The sequence below is a fragment of the Centroberyx affinis genome, unplaced genomic scaffold (genome assembly GCF_046629955.1).
Source record: "Centroberyx affinis isolate AG114_WGS23_722 - 3 ecotype Tasmania unplaced genomic scaffold, CSIRO-AGI_Caff_v1 ptg006405l_1, whole genome shotgun sequence".
Lineage (NCBI taxonomy): Eukaryota > Metazoa > Chordata > Actinopteri > Beryciformes > Berycidae > Centroberyx > Centroberyx affinis.
Window position 1 is genome coordinate 142,315 of NW_027283252.1, and position 19,244 is coordinate 161,558.

At 41.2% G+C, this 19,244-nt stretch overlaps 1 protein-coding gene across 1 annotated transcript; it reads right to left on the bottom strand.

Moving 5' to 3' along the window:
- Positions 1 to 4,581: 4,581 nt before the first annotated feature.
- LOC139638493 (NMDA receptor synaptonuclear signaling and neuronal migration factor-like) lies at positions 4,582 to 18,927 on the bottom strand (the record flags this gene model as incomplete). The annotated part of the gene is made up of 10 exons (XM_071512637.1): positions 4,582 to 4,679; positions 7,022 to 7,097; positions 10,291 to 10,393; positions 10,932 to 11,011; positions 11,575 to 11,645; positions 13,572 to 13,605; positions 13,816 to 13,899; positions 14,525 to 14,655; positions 17,366 to 17,455; positions 18,875 to 18,927. Coding segments are annotated over 10 exons (820 nt in total), but the record flags the coding sequence as incomplete, so codon positions are not given.
- Positions 18,928 to 19,244: the final 317 nt, after the last annotated feature.

Below are 19,244 nucleotides of genomic sequence, written 5' to 3' on the forward strand. Positions count from 1 at the left end.
GAATATTCGCTGTCCAAGCATTCAGTCACTTGTATTAATTTGACCTGTGTGCTGACCCTCAGCTGACCCCATGGTCAGTGGAATCCATCATCTCTCATGCTACATGAGCAGTGTGACGGCCGGCAGCAGTGGGTAGAGAGGTGAAAAACCCAAGCTGCCTCCCACATCATCTTAATATGGCTGCTCTAGCTCAGGTCATGCATCTCCGATTTCCTCTGGTCAAAGACATAAATAAAAATGAGGCATACTTTGGTTCTCTACATGGAACATTTTTACTGGAAAATATGTTTTTATTAGAAACTCAGTTTACATACGGTACAGTGTTTTGCACTGTTTCCCCTGCTTTAACACAGTTTATGCCCTTAGCCAACATTTACCACCAACAGAGATTTACTCAAGAGACTCAGTTTTATTGTTTGTAACTACAGTTACCTACTTCATAAAAAAACACTGACAATTGGTGGAGTGCTTGAAAAAAAAGAAAACAATTATCACATTGCACACACTCCCCCATCCGCATGTCTTTGATGGCTTATAGTTTATCAACAGCGTTTGGATATTTTCCTGCAGTCAAAGAAAAACAAGCCTAAAGGCAATGCAAAGAAAATTATGTACATGTCGTAAAGCCCTCCTGTAAAACCACACAGTTCCAACAGTAAATGGACTATTGAATGCACAGATCATGAGCTTTCCTCATATAGCCCTCCTGTAGCAATAAAATCCACTCGCAAATTAACATTTAATTAATCTTTTTAAACTGGAGTTGTGTATCAGTTGCAAGTGAAATTTTGTTTTTCCAACATATGCTAACCCCATGCCTGATTGTTTGTTTATTTTCCAAAACCTCATGCATCATAAGACACATCCCCCTCCCGATGGAAACATTCCCTTGGGTGAGCAGTTGTTGGGTTTTTATCAAGTCGTTACACTCAAATTGATTTCACAACACTGTTAGAAATGAGGCAGGGTCGTGGGTGCAGAACCTTGAACAGTCTTGGCTCCAGTTATGTAGTACAGAGAGTTGTGGTATGTCTCTATATTCTTCTGGATAACTGGGAGAGAAAGTCATTATAGAGAGTGAGATGAGCAGTTAATGGCCCCATAATGGTTCACGAGTTTCAAATAAGTGACATCATTAAGTCTATTCATATAGCCCCATGTCTTTCTCCTGAAATTCTTTTACACAAATCATTTTCATCAAAAAGGTCAGATTCAGAGCTACAGTTCTTGCTGTAGGTGCTCAGAGCTGAGCTCTTTTCCAATGGATTAAATTAATAGAGGACAATCATCATCTTCAACAGAAAAATACACATTGCCCTTCAAAATGTTTTTTTCTTTTTTTTGTTTAAGATTTTTCAACTATGTCAAACAAGACCAAAAAAGTGAATAATCCAACACAGATTGATAGAGACAAAAATACTTTTGCATCTTTAATTAGATTTCCGATGAAATGCTTTTTTGGGGAAGAAGAAGAAGAAGAAGAAATCTCCAACTCCTGAGTCAGAGTGCTCTTCACATCAGGATTTGGGTCAATTCACTTTCAGCCCAATAAATTCAAATATAAATTGAAACTACACTTCACTTACTACTGATAGAGCATTTATTGCCAGTCATTTCTTTATAGACTGGATATGAGAATCTTTTCTATAGCAAAAAAATTTACACTTTTCTAGGATATTTAAAAGAAAAAAAAACACTTCCTGAATTGAGTGAATTGATCCCATCCCTGCTTTGCATAACATTAATCAATGTCCATGTTTGTGATCTTAAAATGATGGTAGGGTAAGATTAATAAAAATCCAGCGTGATTGGAGTTTATGCTCATTTCCCGCAGTCCCTTACTAATTTACATCACTGTAGATTGTTTTCCAGTGATTTTATCACATTATGAGATATTTGTTATTTTCCCCAAATCTTAGTTGTTTTTAAAAGTAAATATTTTGAAATAAAGGCTATCAAAATATTACAAGGTACTCCCAGTAAAAAAGAGGGCAGCAATTTTAGGCTGTAATTGTGTAAAATTAAGCTTTATTTTCAGTTAAAATTTATGGATATAGCTTATACCCTTACAGCTAGCAGAAGCGCCTTGCTTTGGTTTGTCTGTTGGCTTGAATGGGTCATGATTAGCTATTGGTTGAAACTTTTCTTTTGGAGAGAAAAACATGGAAGTCAGGGAAGCAGAAATAGAAAGCGGAAGTAAGATGCCCCCTCCTGTCTTGTCTCGGCTCTCACGGTGTTCCCGCATTGCACATTAATATGAATATAGCCTGATATTAGCATTCTGATGCAACCTTTCAAAATGGGACTGGCGGCCTCTCATCCATTTGGAATTGTCTGGGAGTGAATGAGCCCGAGTGCTATGGCAAAACTGATTATAAACTATCTGTAATAGTTTCTACATGCATGTGGCACTATCACAATTAACATTAAAGAGATGGAAAATGTAAAAACTGAGCAAAAACTCAAGTCATGCTGGAATTATCCTTTGAAATGGGTTAATAATACGACAGGCTCCACTACTATTGAATTTAAAGCAGGTACTGTGTGACTCAGGCTCAGCTGTCTGTGTCAGACAAACTGTAGGCCAGCATTGCGGTGTCAGAGAGAGGGCAAGGATATACAAAGAACTGAAGTTCAATCACTCAGTTACTACAAGATGCGAGACGGAGGGCACTCGAGTGAGAGTGGTTGACTTCAACCCCAAAAAAACCTCACACAATGCTCCAAATGTCAACACATCCACGCAGAAGATGAAAAAGGAAATGGGAACGGAAAAGCATTTACCGTACACAGATATAGAGTATCTTGGCTTGAAGAGCATTATGTTCTGTGAGTGTGTGTGTGTGTTTGTGTGTATATGCGTCTGTATGTGTGTGTGGTGGTGATTGTGTGTGTGTGTGTGTGTGTATGCACATACGCATGTTGTTTCTGATCGCTGTCTAGCAGTAAGCTCAGCAGCTGCTCTCTCAGTCTCCAGATTTGACCATCGTTGAGCTGTTTGAGACACTTCACACGCACTCAGGTAGTGTGATGGTCTCAGACACACATGCACACATACACACACACACATAAACACACACACACACCCTCTCTGTGCATATTTCTGGCCCATAACTAGCTGACACCTGGCAGGGACAGCAGATGTCTGCGTAATAGCTTGCTTAAAATCAGTTTAATTCACAGAGCTCCGATTTTCTGACTGGATCCCAGCCCAGCGGAGTGAGAGGTGGCGGAGCTCGTTTGGCTGCCATGTGGGAAACCAAGTGTGTCGAGAGAGTGAGACCAGCCAACGCTTCTGACAGGGGCCAGTTAGGTGGCCTCACCTCTGATGCAGAGAGCAGGAGGGATCAACAGGGCAACTCCTACAGAACGGGGGCTGGGACAGTTGGCTGGCTGTTACATCTGTCTTGACATCACGAGTCACACTAGAGTATCTTTGTGTGTGTGACAGGCAGAGAGAGAAGAGGGACAGAGTGAGAGAAAGACAATTTTTAGAGGTGATAAACACAATTGTTGAGCTTAACAGAGGAGCAGAAACAGAAAATACACAAATAACACACCTGCATCTACTGTATGCAAGCATGACAGACGCGCACACACACACACACACACACACACAATATCAGCACACTGTACATTTTTCTTTCTTTTTTTTTGTTCTTTTTTTTTTTTTTTTTTTACAAAAACATGAAGCTCAACTCCTCAAATCGAAGATAAGTTTCTGGAGAAATAATACATTCATCCCAAGCGATGGCGATGAAGATTACAATATCTGATAGAATAGACCCGACAGACAGATTAATTACTTCATGGCTAAAACCTGAGTTATTCAAAAGTATTTCCATATGAAACTGCACAACAACACACATCAAAAATAAATGATGTATCATTATTCTCATATAGAGTATTATTTGCATGACTAAAGCTATGCTATATATTCATGTGATATATACACACATCTAGATATGGAATTATATCTATGCATATCTCCTGGGTCTGTGGTTATCTGAGAGGTCCAGTCCAAACAATATCATGACAGCATGAGTTTCAGTGTTTTCTGAAGCATATCAGCCTCAAAAATGTCCTTCCAACAGAGATGTAATAGTTGTTTTTTTTGGGGGTTTTTTTACATTATTTCAATTTTTGATTCTCCCTTTTCTTTCAAACTCAAGAGGCAGACAGATTTAGAGACTTTATCGTGTTTATAATCCATTTGTCCGTGCTTTTTCCTTCATTCTTCCCATTCATCCCCATTTGATTCCATTGTTTCTTCCTTTAGCTTTTGACCTTTTCACTGGAAATGAGGAAGAGTAGAAATGAATAATATGTGAGGCACAGCATAATATAATTTGCTATCGGCCTCCTTGTTGTCCTCCTACTTCTCCTCCTCTACTCTAGTCCTCTATCCACCCTACCCTCCTTCTTGTCCTCCTCTCCCCGTCTTCTCCAGGATGAAAGCAGGTGTGATTGGTCTTTACATTGGGGGATTGGTTGAGCAGTACAGTCGAGCAACGATCAGTCATTCAATCAGTTTTAAGAGGATCCTCGTGGCTCCGCTGTACCGTTAGCCAGGTTCCCCCGTCACAACAGATCCTCATAGTCCAAGAGTTTGGAGTGCTGGCGTGTCTTCCAAAGTCGGTAGAGGCGGAAGTCAAAGTACATCTCGATCATTTCTTTGCCTGAATTGATAAATGAGAGAGGAAATGTTTGAATCATGCATTTAAGAATCAGACCCAAGAATAATACATGTATGGGAATTTGTCTTGGTGCCGTTGGTACACATATGAAAACAACAGGATCAGGAGATAGAGAAAGGCATAATATAGTAGACTATACATAATAACACGAAAAATATTTCAACATTCAGGAGTTCAGGAATCATAAAATGCAGTGTGGTTGCAGCTGTAGAAAAGCATTACCATGCATGTAGTATGAAGTATACTGAAAAGCATAATAGGCATGAAATAACCTTTAAGTATTATGGAACATGGACATAATCCCTGAGTCTGAAAAGTAGTGTGGTGTGCCCAGACATTGCGAGTAGTGAAAAATGGTTCAAATAATGCTTGATTAATAATAAATGGCATGTTAAACAGTAACAGTAGCAGGTTTACAGACAGTTTCTTTGGGGTGGTGAAGAGGACTCCATATATTATGTGGGTGTGGTGGCAGGGGTCTTAGTCGGGCTGGTTGAGTAGGGTGACCACTCTTGAGAAGAAAGTTTTCTGTGCAGATGGTTGCCTGAGTGTGCAGGAGTGATGGAAATGCTCCCTGCCCCTTTCTTTGTCCAGATAAACACAATTCCTTCATGAAGGGGAGCTGACAGCCAGTCACTGATTCAGCTCGTCCTCCGACCAGGGAGAGGTGGAGCTGAACCAGAATGTGATTGAGCTTCTTTGGCAGAAACTAGATAAACATCCTCTGTTTTGATTAAGTACTGTTATAGTGTAATTTGAGTGTGTTAGCAATGGTGGACTCCAGCAATTTCAGTAACTGATCTGAGTTCACAGTTTGGGCATTGATTTCCACGGGGTGATGAGCAGGTGGATTCCTTTGGAAATTAATCCTCATATCTACAGAGTGTATTCAGCTCCAGATTATAGACTTTACAGCCAGACATGACTTGGTCTACCTCTTTCCTATGAATGGATTCATTATTGTTGGAGATAAGTCCCATCAGAGCTGCAGGGATTGGTGTCGCTAACCTTCAATGGACAGGTGGCAGGAGGTGTAACTATTGGCGTACCAGGTGTAGAGGAGGGGAGAGAACACATTTCTCTGCACAGCTTTTGATCAAAGTGACGGGGTAAAACACGTGGTGGGTGCATCCCAAGTCTCTTAAATTGCATCCATGTTTCCCTCACTTGCATCTTTTCTCTCCTCGCAAGGAAACCATGCGAGGAGAGAGGAAACGAGGAAATATGTTTTTAGAGAAATGAGACGTCCTTTCCTCTGAAGCATCATGTGAAGTGACGTCATGGCGTTCAGATGAAAGTCTTCCGGGAAGGCTGCTCTTGTGTCTCCTCGCTCATAACTCCTCAGAGATCCCTCCTCGATCCTCGATCCTCGCTCCTCGCTCCTCGGAGCAGAAATAAGAGCTTTGGGACGACCTTCAAAATGGCGGAGCAGAATGACTTCCAGTTCAAGCGAGGATGGCGGAGCGAGGAAATATCAAATAAGAGACTTGGGATGCACCCAGAGTCTCAATCTATCAGGAAGTCTGTTAATAACTCACAGACTGATGGCAATGTGATGGTGAGCTGAAGTCCATAAACAGGATCCTGGTATAGCAGACACAGGGGTCCAGTTGCTCCTGGATTAAGTGTAGGCTGTGGAAGTGGTGACTTCAATGTATTGCAAAGACTGCACTGACCACCCCCAATTTATACACATGAACAATAGCGGATAAGTTGAAGCAGTAGTTAAAGTTGCTGGTGAACTCCAGAGCCAGCCAGCAGGCAGGCAGAATGTCTGAGGGTTCTAGATGAGAATCCAAACCCTGCAGCTTTTGTGATGTTTTGCTGTGAAAAAGGTTTTTGTGCTTTCTCCTGTGTGGTGGGTAAGAAAAGATTGGCAGAAACTGGAAACTGTCTGAGGTCTGAACAGTATTGGGAGTCATTATCTGGCATTTTAACACCCAGAACTTTTGCATCAAAGAACCAAATTCACACCAAAATTCACAGAGAGAGAGAGAGCGAGAGAGCGAGAGAAAGAGAGAGAGAAGCAGAAGGGGATGAACATAAATAAAGGGAGAGGGAGACAAGGGATATGAGACAGAGACAGTTGAGATAATAATGACATTTTTAATTAAGGGAGCGCAGATGCTTCAATAATTTCTCCCTCTAGAAGTTGAGGCTTGACATATGGATTTTTCTGCATCGCTTGGTATTTATGTCTCCGTCACAGTATGTGTGCGATTCACTATGTATACGGCTGTGTGTCTGCATCACTGTGTACTGTCTGTTTGAGTGTGTACACTGTGTGCGTGTGTGTGTGTGTGTGTATGTTTGTTGAGACCCACCCTGCGCAGACAGCTCCAGCGGTGACTCGAACTCGACAGAATAAGGCCTCATCAGATTCTTCAGTTTCTGGAACAGCTGTTGGACCGAGATAAGAAAACGCACACCAATTAATCCTGCTGCACTCGGACACACTCTCAGCAGGGGAGCCTGGGTCTTCCGACATGCACACGTGCTCACACACACACACACACCCATACACATGGATGGCAATGAATCCAGCTTATTCCTGCCACAGAGATGCACATTCATCCTGGCCAGGTAACAAGGAGGACAGAAATTAGATGAAAGGACAAGTTGCAAAGGCATTCAGTTTGCCTGCTCCTCTCCATCCCTGCTCTCTCTTTTCACAATATGGTGCAACATTAGCTTCTTTGCAAAATAACCTGATGAAGGTCTGTGTACCGTAGAAAAAAAAATTCTAATTGCAAGTGAAGTAGACAGTGTGCGGGAGTCCTTTGTTTAACTTTAGCAACATTAGCTTCTCACAGGCTCACAGCAGGAGCCCGGTCCTCCCATATCCGACTGCGAGAATGAGCAAAGAATGAGCCGAGCTGTAAATTGGAAGGATCTGGGATGCTCGCTGACAGCTCACATTTGTAGAACTGTGAGTGTTTTGGCGTCAGTCAGTCGATCGGTCAGTCATAAATTGAATGTTGAGCGCAAACTGCATGACTGTGAAAAAGCTAAGATCGCTGTACCACTCACATTAAACACCTCCTTTACTGTAGTTTCTTGTCTCGCTCACATAGTGGTGCGCACAGTAAATGATGTGGCACAGACAGGGGGTCACACATTACAAGATTCCTTACTTGGATTTAGTCACGAGGGACCTCGATACCATGCTCCGTCTCTTGACAACAAATGCAAAACGTGACTGTTTTTCACCTGATGATGCTAAAATGGAGCTCGAGAAGGAAGAGCAGCTTTCAGCACTTACTGTGTTTGCACTCATTTGAAAAAGAAGAAAAAAGGGCTACATGCCCCGTTTGGAGGAGAGAATGGGGAGGCGGCATAGGCTGTCTGACAGCAGAGAGCTGATACAGATAGATAAATAGATAGATAAATTCTAGAGAGATAAAATTTAAAGCTCAAATAATGTGTTATCTTGTAGTTTCCGCCTCTCGCGCATTGTTCCTTGCAAGCTCTGATTGGTTATTGCTGGTCACCGTTCTCAAAACTTGTATTTACATATCTCACACTACAAGAGTGGTGCAGATTTTGTGCTGACAAAATCAAACATGTTTGAAAACCTTCAGATATTTGAGACGGCTCAAAGACTGGGTCAGACAGCCTCTGTGACCTGCTCAAACTTAACAAGCTTTGGTGATGTGATGCTTCGGTGATGAGGATTCTCGGAGGAAACCCACACGAACAAGGAGAGAATATGCAAAATCCACACAGACAGGGCATGCACACGTCTGTAGGTGTATATTAAGATATAAGGCTCAAAAGGTTGGTGGCATATTTGGATTGCTTTCTGCAGTCAGAAACCTTGGCCCTGTGCTATTTAAAATTATTTCCTGGCTGTAATGAACTCAAGTCATGTCTGTTATTTTAATGAGGCAGTGTTTAAACGTTTTGTATAGGAAGGGGTCCAACAGGGATTTGGGGTCCTAGCCTGCCAAATCAAGCTGACTGCCATTGCTGTCAGACTCCATTCAAATTCTGGCTTGGGAGAACAAATTTGCTCTGGCCCAGAGTGAAAAGTACTATAGCAACAGGCTGGCAGCCTGCTAAATTTATATCCCTTCAATGTGGGGTTGCATTAACCCAGATAAGTTAAATCAGTCATTAAAAAAGTAATTTAGTCCTCCAATATCTACAAATTAGTAGCCTTTGCTAACATCCCACAAAAAATGCATGTACGCAAGAACAAACAAAACGTGATTATTTCTCATTAGTTCCTTTTCTGACAGTACTGTAATTGACAGTTGACAATGACCCGCTCATGTAGAAAATGGAACCTTGGGATTTTGGCACCAAGCCAAACCACTGAAAAAATGCATTTTAAATTTGAAGAAAATGAATAGTCTCATGAGACCAACCAAGATGACGTTTTGGATTTAAAGTCTCTGAAGGACACCAATTGTGTATTGTGTATATCTGACTTTAGGGGGGTGGAGATATCTTTTATGTGCAGTTTGCTCTGCAGACTGCCAGGCTGTCAGTCAACCTCAGAGAGCTCCGCTTTATGTAACCAGGCACTTTGGCAGACATGACTGGAACAGACACAGCTAGGTCAGACAAGCCCCCCTGGGTGCAGTGTGTGTCTGTCTGTATGTGTGTATGTGTGTGCCTGCGTGCGTGCGTGCCTGCGTGCGTGCGCGTGTGTGTGTGTGTGTGTGTGTGTGCCTGTCTTAAGTGGAAAAAGGTGTAGCATCATATCCCCTGTTACAGCCACTTGGCCTCTGTGCTCCTCTGCTATATTCAGAGACATTACTCAGAATGAGATAATAGTCACGCAGGTAGGAAAAGAGATGGGAAGGGAGGACAGGAGAGAGAGAGAGAGAGAGAGAGAGAGAGAGAGAGAGAGAGAGAGAGAGAGAGGCCTTGTGTGAAAGCATGTCTCTGCATCTACATTTGTGTACATGTATTGAAGGCACAGAGAGGCTGATGTTAATAATCATCATGTTAATAATCACCTACCAAGGTTTGTGACAAAAAATATTTGCGGCGATTATAATAAACAACTTATTATAGAAGAAGATCCTGTGCTCAGTTGTGGGTTTCAGTAGGCGTACATCTCACACTCATGAACATGCAAATCAATAGTGCAGGAACAAAGTCAGCCAATAACAAATAAAGACAATTAAGTGTTTTTTGTGATAATTAGTATGATCCAAGATTGCTGACACACAAATTAATCCCTAATTAAACACATCTGTTTATGAAATTTATCTGACATTAAATCTGTCCCTGCAAATATCTAATGTGAGTGGATCAGCAGCAGCAGCAGTGAACTGTGTTACATTAAAAACAAATGTTTTTCATTAGTGAGCAAAACCTGCAATGTGCATCACACAGCTGAAAAGCAAAGTTACCAAGCTGAGCAAAATTATTATCTTAAAGCTTCTATCTGTCTGACATGACTTTTCTGTGCTAATTTAATATGTAATATGGTTTGAAATTGTAGCGTGTTCAAAATGAGCTTTCCTGCTTTCAGTCCTGTTTGTTTCCCTTCAGAGGGTAAGGGAAACAATGAGCTAATGTTTGTGTGTGTGTGTGTGTGTGTGCGTGTGTGTATGTGTGTGTATTTCTGTGTGTATACCTTCTCTCCATTGGGGTTTCCCAGGACATAGCATCCCATTATGTGGATGAGGTTGGGTTCTGGGTTGACTTTACTCATGAAGCGACTGAGCCTCCTCCAGAACCTGGACAAAGACATTAGTGAAGGTGTTTTGATAATAAAATTCTTCATTGATCCCCATAGGGAAATTACAGAACAGTGTCTCTATAGTCAGGATTCAGTCTCTTTCTCCAGGACACTTCGGCAGATCAGATGCTGTTTCTCTAACCACTAAACAAACCTAGTTCCCAATTAAAGGATATAACATTCCACATCCACTATCCCTCAATATTTGTGAAGGGGAAGAACTTCATCCCAAGACTAATGTGTGACATCATACAGCTGTACAACCTGCTGCTGCTCCTTTGTCAGGATTGCGGTGAAAACCAGTTTGAACCACGAATGTGCCGATAGCCAAAGAAAATGTTCCTGGTTGTTCTTTGTCGCCTTTTCCACCATTTCTAATGCATCCTCAGTCAAGATGTGCATTGCCATGATATCACATACCTCTTCTCTCTTTTTTGTAGTTGTGGGAAACAGTAGCGAATATTCACTAAACTGAAATGATTCCAGAGCATAGGAAAACATTTAAGTACTGAAATCGCTGTGGCACAGTAACTCACTGGCTCATGTCTTCCTCCTTCTCCACCTTAGCGAAGGTTGCCACTTTATTCTTCAGTAAGTATAGATGACCTGGGCCTCCCTAAGACACACGCACACACACACACACAGAGAGACAAGAATGGCACAGATGAATACTCTCGTAACCACTAATTTGCCTCTTCTTAATTAAGAGCTTGGCATTCCGAAGGGAGTTACATCATTCAGTCTGAATACTAGCAGGGTACTTGGGGAATACTCTACTGCAGTGTACCGTTGGATACATAACACTGTCCTATCCTTGTGTTACATCAACACACTCAAACCAAAACACAGATTTATGTTATGCTCCCTCTCATTCTCTCTGCATCCACTTGTTTCTACTTCATTTCCACTGCTTAGCATAGACGCTTTCCTGCAGAAACTCAATATATCAGAAGTACCCATATGGCAGAGTTGCTACTGTATAAGCCTCTTCATGAATATAATGCATATACTGTGTGGGATAGAGGTTAACCAGTAAAACCCACAAACCTACACAGAAAGCAGTATCTTCAAGACCTGACTCAAATGTTTAAACTGCTGTTTGACTCACTCATTCCTCGCATAATTATATTTTTTCTTTTTTTCCTTCTTCTCTGTCTTTCTCTCCCTCTCGTTCCTCACCTGACAGAAGATGAGCATCCTCCAAAACTTGCTGCCTCTCCTGTAAGCTGTAAGCTTCTTCTCTATTTCTTCTGTGAAAGAGACAAAGAATAGGATTGATGAGAACAACAGAGAATGCGAGAGAGAGAGAATACAAGAGACAGACAGACGGGAATGAGAACAGAGACAAATGAAAAGGAGAGTGTGAAGGCAGAAGGAGAAATAGACAGTGAACAAAAGGGAATCTCTGGAGGGTACAAGTACATGTAAGTACGTGTAACGGCATCCAGAGCAGAGACACCAAGTAAAAGGAACAGTGAGTTCTAGTTTAAATCTAATTCAGAAGTGTGTACTTGAGTGTCTCACGGCAAACTAAGGAATATCTACAGGTTAATGTAAGACAATAAAATGGAAACATAAAATCCAGATACGAGTAAATTATTCATTGAAATCCTTTCAATTACTTTGAGTGTGAGCTTTATCCCATGCGGAATTCAATATTTGTGGTATCTGGCCCTAAGAGTTCCCCAGATACCACAAATGATGAATTCTGCATGTGATAAAGCAGAATTCATCTGGGGAACTCTTGGGACCATTTAAGTGTTTCCATTATGTTGAGCGGTAGTAGATCCATTTCAGAACTGAACCAATTTCAAATACAGTAGTAAAGTAACTTTTTATCTCCCGCCAATTCAGAGAAAGTAATTCACGGTTTTATTTCATCTCGTTTAGACGACTCCAACTCTCTCTTTACCTGCCTCAGTCAAAAATCACTCTCACATCCCCAGCTTGTTCAATATGCTGCTGTTAGGATTTTAAGGATTTTAACTGGTGGCAAACGAAGAGACAATATTACCCAGATTGGTTACCAGTTAGATTTGAGTTCATTTTAAAGGCATACTGAGTAGGATTTTGCTGGTTGTGGCTTGTAAACATAAACCCCTCCTCCCTGCGGCTGCCAGAACGGTAAAAACCTGTAAAAAAAAAAAAGTACAGCGAGGCAAAACGCCAAGCAGACAAGGCTCGGTCCAAAACGAGAGTGAATCTGGGGTTGGCTTTCACCTGTTGGTGAGTATTGAAGGAGAGGATGGGGCTGAAGAGCGGAGTTGGCCTGTTTTCTGTTGGACAGGTAGGTGCTGGTTAGCTTAGCTATCAGCTTTTCTACTACAAAGAAGCTATGCTAACAACTGTAGCTAGCTGCCAGCTCACAACACTCACTAACTCTGATCAGAACTCCAGTTACTCTGTATTAGAGTTCAAAACCGCTACAGTAGCCAGTGTGGCTTTTAGATATAAAACGATTTAGCAGTGGTTTTGGTTTTAGGCAGACACACCCACTACCAAAAGGTTGACACCCACAAACGTCCCGAACATTCAGAAATAAGAAACTCCTGGCAGAAGGCAGGCTGTCTGCAGACACAGACACTGTCACAGACTACCAGTGGGCCATAAGTCATGATTGAGTAGGATAGTGATATAGCCCCTAGCTATATTGCTGACCTTTTAACTCCCTGTGAGGCAGCGCAGAACCTGAGACCCTCAGGCCCTTCAGTCTGTTCCACAGTCCAGGTTCAAAACTAAAGGTGACTGCGCTTTTGCTATCAGGCTCAACTTTGGAGCGACCTGCCTGAGGAGGTAAGGCTGGCAGAATCAGTTTCACCTTTTAAATCACTTCTAAAAACACACTGTTACAGACAGGCTGTTATGTAAACTGCTCTTTTTGTATTAGTATCTCTATTGTTAAGGGTCAACGTGTATTGGCTTTGATTCAGTGTATCTCTTTTATTACTTGTTATTTCTATTTATTTTGTATTACTTTGCCTATGAGATGACTTGCATTGGCTGGACATTAGTGGTGCATTCGCTTCTTGTCTCATTACCATTTGTTTTCTTTTTTCTTCTTTTTTCTTATTTAAATCATATTTTATTCAATTTATTATTAGAACCAAATTCAACACTGGTCTCATTAAAACAGGTAAAAAAGACACAAACTAACATACACAGCCTAGTTTACTTACCCAGAATATCATCAAAAGTGGCATGTTCATGGTCCTGAGGACAGATAGATACCCAGTTAAAATGTAATAATTTAACATTATCAAATGGAATAATCTACACTGCAATATAGCAAATATGAAACATGTAAAAAACATCAGTCTTTATCAGTGCAGAGAACGCTGTGTAATTGTATACGTGGCATGTGCATATGCAATCGTGTGTGCACGCAGCACGTTTGTGTGTGTTAGTGTGTGTTCGACTCACATAGAGAATGGGGATGATGGATGGGTCGTCCCTGCGGATTATAGTGGGAACGTACTCCGCCTTAGGGACTTTAGAAGAGATCAGCTAAAGGTGAGGGATAGATGGGAAGGAGGAAGAGAGGAGGGAGAGGAAAGATTGGGTGATGAAATGAGAGGAAAGAGAGGAGAAGAAAAAGGGAGGAAAGGAGAGAGAAAACAGGACAAAAAGAGAAGAGAGGAAAGCAGAGGTTAATAGAAATTTAAGGAGAGGAGAGGAGACATTTAAATGCATCTAAAGCATGCTCCATCGCAAACCAATGCCTGCAGGGCAATGTTCAACTGCACATGTATTATGTATAGTGCTGTGATAGTGAACACCTGCATGCGATCTTACAGTGCTGAGATTAAATACATGTTAGATCAGTCCAGTCATCAATACATAATCTTAAAATAACCATTTTCTGATTCATACTATTTTAAATATGAAAAACGAATATAAAACAGCAATTTTTCATGAATTTCTGATTCATATATATGGATAAAACTAAGGGTAATATGGGTAAAATCCATTCAGGTAGAGCACACACACAAAATAAATGTGATCATTACGAATTAGAGTTACTGTATAATCATTTGCACTCATGCACTCTAACTCATGAGCAAATTATATTAGTTTATACATGAACAACCAATTAAATAATCTGCAGAACATTACACTGCTGATCTCTTACCATGATTTTGGGAGGTATAAAGTCATCTCCCTCACAGGCCAGCCTCTCCATCTCTCTCTCCTCCTCCCAGTCCAGGGTGTCATCAAGCCCTCCTTCGTCCAGGGTGCCACAGGAGGCCTGCAGGTCCCCGCCTGGAAGAGGGTAAAACACTGGTGAGGAGAACGACTTGAGAAAATTGGGGGTTCAGCGAAGGTGGGCGTAAGGAAGGTGAGATAGAACGAAAGTCTGGGAGTGAGAGAAGGAGGCAAAGGGAAGGAGGTGGCAGGGAGTGGAGATAGAAGGAGATGGGGAGAGTGGAGGAGAGAAAGAAATGATGGGGTTGTGAATGGGGCTGTGACCAAAGAAATGACAGATGGAACAGAGAAAGGAAGAGACAGCAGGCATAAGGAGAAAGAAAGAATGACTGATAGGGAACATCAGCTAACAAGAGCTATGAAAACCCAACTGAAGACTTTCTTTGACCGTTGAACTGCTTTTGGTGCTATAGATAATCTTTTTAAGGCATTATACAAAACTATCATCACATAGTAACATATAGCACCATTTAGAACTAAATAGCAGTTTATTCTTCATCACTGGAAACAATTCAACTATGATAAAGACAGTTGTTTGGTCCTCAATATTGGGAGTTATAAGACAGACAGATGCTTCGACCAAAATATCAAAGTTATAACTTTCTTTTGAAGTTAAGGACTATCAAAGAACGATTAAAGGATTATAGCAGATGCATATAGAACCAATAATGGTTCTAAGTGGAACTATTAGTTTATCACAAAGACCATTAATGGCTCTTTATGGTACCATTACAGGACCATGAATGACTAGAGAACCACTGAAGAACCATTTGGTTTAATATTGAACCACCAGTGGCTCTACAAATAGTAGTGAAGAACAATTCAGGGGTTCAAACTGTTTGTCAAAATGTTCTAAAAAGCAGCTAGTAAAAAAAACAAAAAAAACTCTAAAGAACCATCTTTTGTAGTACAGAAAGACTAATAGTCAGTTAGAATGACTAATAGTCTAATAGAGAAAGGAAAAGGGAAAAGAGTACAGTTTGAAAAAGGAAGGAAGAGACATTTGAGAGAAGAGGGAAGATGACAAGCAAGATCAACAATTAACGTCACTCTTTAAGAGACTAAAACATTTATCTTTCCCTCAGGAAAGAGGGAAAATAAAGCACAAACCATACAATTTGATTGTCATCAACAGTTAATCAACATTAATCTCTCACCACACTCTCTGAAACACAAAGACACTGAAGATGGGGGTGGAGGAAAACATAAAAACACAGATATTCAAAATCTAGAATCTAGAGACGACACAGACAAACAGCACATGCAAACAGTCAAACAGTGTGCGTTGATTCCCGTATTCAAACCTGGCCTTTAGACAGTCACCCTTACACACATACACACTCATATGAGCTAACACACTCAGACTGAGACACACACTCCATTTTGAAAGACATATACTCACAGAAAGAGAGAGCATCACAAAGTTGAAGAAAGACCCACGGTCATAGGGAGACAGACAGACAGGGTCAGAGTCAACAGCAGAGACAGTCAGTTTGCGCGTGTGTGTTTGCGTGCGTCTGTGTGTGTGTGTGTGTTTTACTTACAGAGGTGTGTATATAGGTATTGTTTTGTGCTTCTGTGTGTTGTGTATATTGGAGTGCTAGGGGTGCCCGTGATCTGCCAAAACCTGCATTGATCGCCTCATGCATTGATCGCCTCTTACTGCATTTCAGTTCAGCCATAACAAGTCACAGACCCTGATGACAAAATGTCAGCTGAAGTGTATTACTGCAGCTGAATATATCGTTACACAGCTAAAAAAAGCCACAGCAGAGCCGGGATAGAATTAATCATGTTCAATTTTCACAAGTGCTCTTTATCCATCTTTTTTCCCGGTATGATCATCTTTACAATGTAGGAGGGGGGGATCAGCAGGAACCACTGTGTCATGCAACTTTATTAGATAGTGGAAATTGGAGATAGATAGGAAAGATTGGGAGAGAGAGTGGGGTGAGGAGGAAATACAAAGCAGGCCAGTCCCAGTTTTCGCGGTCTTGCGTTGCCTTACGCGTAGTTACATTTTTGGAGAGGTGCATCTAAACATATATAAGCATAGGCATAAATTCAATGCAAAAACATAAATTACCCTTTGGACCACTGAGCCACCAGACGCCCCTATGTGGACGATTATTGTGTGATATCGTTTCAAAACTAGGCCTTTTATACATCCGGTAGATTCAAGTTGTTTCCGTTAATATCTGTAGTTTTGCCTGCTTGAACTGAGACAAAGTCTCCATTAACCGAACTTTGATTTTTTGCGGTTCTTCCTCATCTCAAGTAGACGGCAGTTGCTTGATTGCCACAGTTTCTCGCCCATCTTCCACGCGCACCTTAAACACAGGTGATGGAACGCTGGTGGCATGGCGTGCGATGGTTACCATTGTTACCATGGTATGTGTTCCTGCTATTCTCCAGCCTTCATTTTTACGCAGAACACATAACGGGTTAGGTTGGGCTTTTCTCCGGCTTTTCTCCTTGGTGGTAGATTGGATCACAACCGGGATATTTTAACCTTTTCTCCGGCTTGATATTTACACACAAACTGACACCAGGTCAGCTCCCCCTTTTCTCCGGGTTAGATGCTCTGTGGAAACACGACTTGAGACTTACATCATATTACTATATCCTTCCTACATGGCATGAGTGTTTGCATTTGTAGGGAACTGTGTGTGTCTGTGTCTTTGTTGTTGTGTATGGGTGTGTGCGTGCGTGTGTTTGTGTGTGTGTGTGTGTGTCTGTGCACATGTGTGACTCTGTGTTAACTCACTGTCTCTGGGGTCATGAGGACAATCAGTCTTGACAGGGGTGGGGTCGCTCCAGGAACGGCTGAAACTCTTCGATCTACGCTCAGCGAATGCTAGTGCAGGCGGGGAGAGATAGTCACACACACACACTCCATACACACTGACAAGCACACACATTGGCTGCGTCCTATGTAGCTACACACACCACCCATAACACACTAGTGCAAAGGCAGATGCACAGATATACATACACAGCACCCCCGACCCCTCCCAGCACACACACACACTCACAAACAAATGCACGCACATCCAAACCCACAAATAAACATGCACACAGACACTCAGACACGTGTACACAACACACACACACACACACACACACACACACACACACACTAGAACGCTGGAAAGTATGAGCCCTATTTCTGTCCTCCTATGCTTTTCAAAGGTTACATTTTTGTGTACAACAGTATTCTGAAGCATCTGAACGATTCTGTATGAACATCAGTATGAACACCACTCTGCTTTGTAATCAGTAATCAGTATGCTCATGTAATATTTTTAGACTTATCAAAGATGTTTGACACCATTAATCATAACATTATACTTGCTTTCATGGACTACCCCACATTCTTGACAGGCAACAATTTGTAGGACAGACATCAGATACGGCAATGATAACATTACGGTAATAACACCACAGTGTCCCAAAAAAAACTAATTCTCTCCACTTATAGCTGAAGCAAGCACTGGTCTAGAAAGAAATGGTTCCAACAAAAACAAACAAATGTCGATACTTTCATTATTAATAACAAAATTATTCAAGTTTTATGGATTCCTAGGAGTCACGGTTGATGAAATCTGAATAAAACCACATACACCTTGTTTGCAATAAAGTGCAGTGTTTGAGTGTCAAAGTACAAACTCCATCATTTTCACACACACACACACGCGCACATTTTATGAATCTGTTCTATCCTTTTCCACCATGTTGTACTTGTCAATTAGTTTCTATGATCAAACCTGGATGTGTCTGTTTATCACTTTGGTTTTTCTGTAAGCCAGATGTTTTGGTAAGACCCTTGGGTTTTTTTTTTAATCTCACCTGGACAATTTGTTCTGTTTCTTACCATTGTATATTTGGTTGTTTTTTATCCCAATATGTTGCTAAAAAAACTGCACAAATAAACTAAAACAAAAAACATATTCCAAGCAATGCAGCAGGAATTTGCATAAGACCACCTACAGCTTACACACACACACACACACACACACACACACACATGTACACACACACATGCACACATTGGCTTATCAAACGCACACTAGAACACATATAATTTTCAGATGGTGCTCAGTTAAATGCAATACGGTAGTTAAAAATACCAACGAAGCAGCAGCATGTGTTACCAGTTACCACACATGCAAAAACATGTCAAAAAACAGAAAAACACTGATGATGAGGGGTGAGCAACAAGACAATAACTTGGAGCAAACACACACACACACACACACACACATCTCTGACTCACTCTGTGCTTTCATTCTCCTGCTGCCCACCATCCGAAGATGCTTCCGGAAGTTCCTGTGGGTAGAGAAATCAAAGCAGAGGAAGGAAAACAGGACAGAGGGAGAACCAGAGTATCAGAAAGAGATGGTAAAGGAAAGAAAGAGGGGTGGGTGGGAAGAAAGAAAGGAAAGTAAGACAGAGAGAAGCATTTAGTCTCAAAAGAGTGTATTCATAAAAGCGAAAGAAAGTGAGATAATTAACATATATACTGTATGTCTGTATACATATATATATATAGATATCTATATATATCTATATATATATAGATATCTATACATATACACGTGTATATATTATGTGAATTTGAGATAAATGGGGTAAACTTACATATT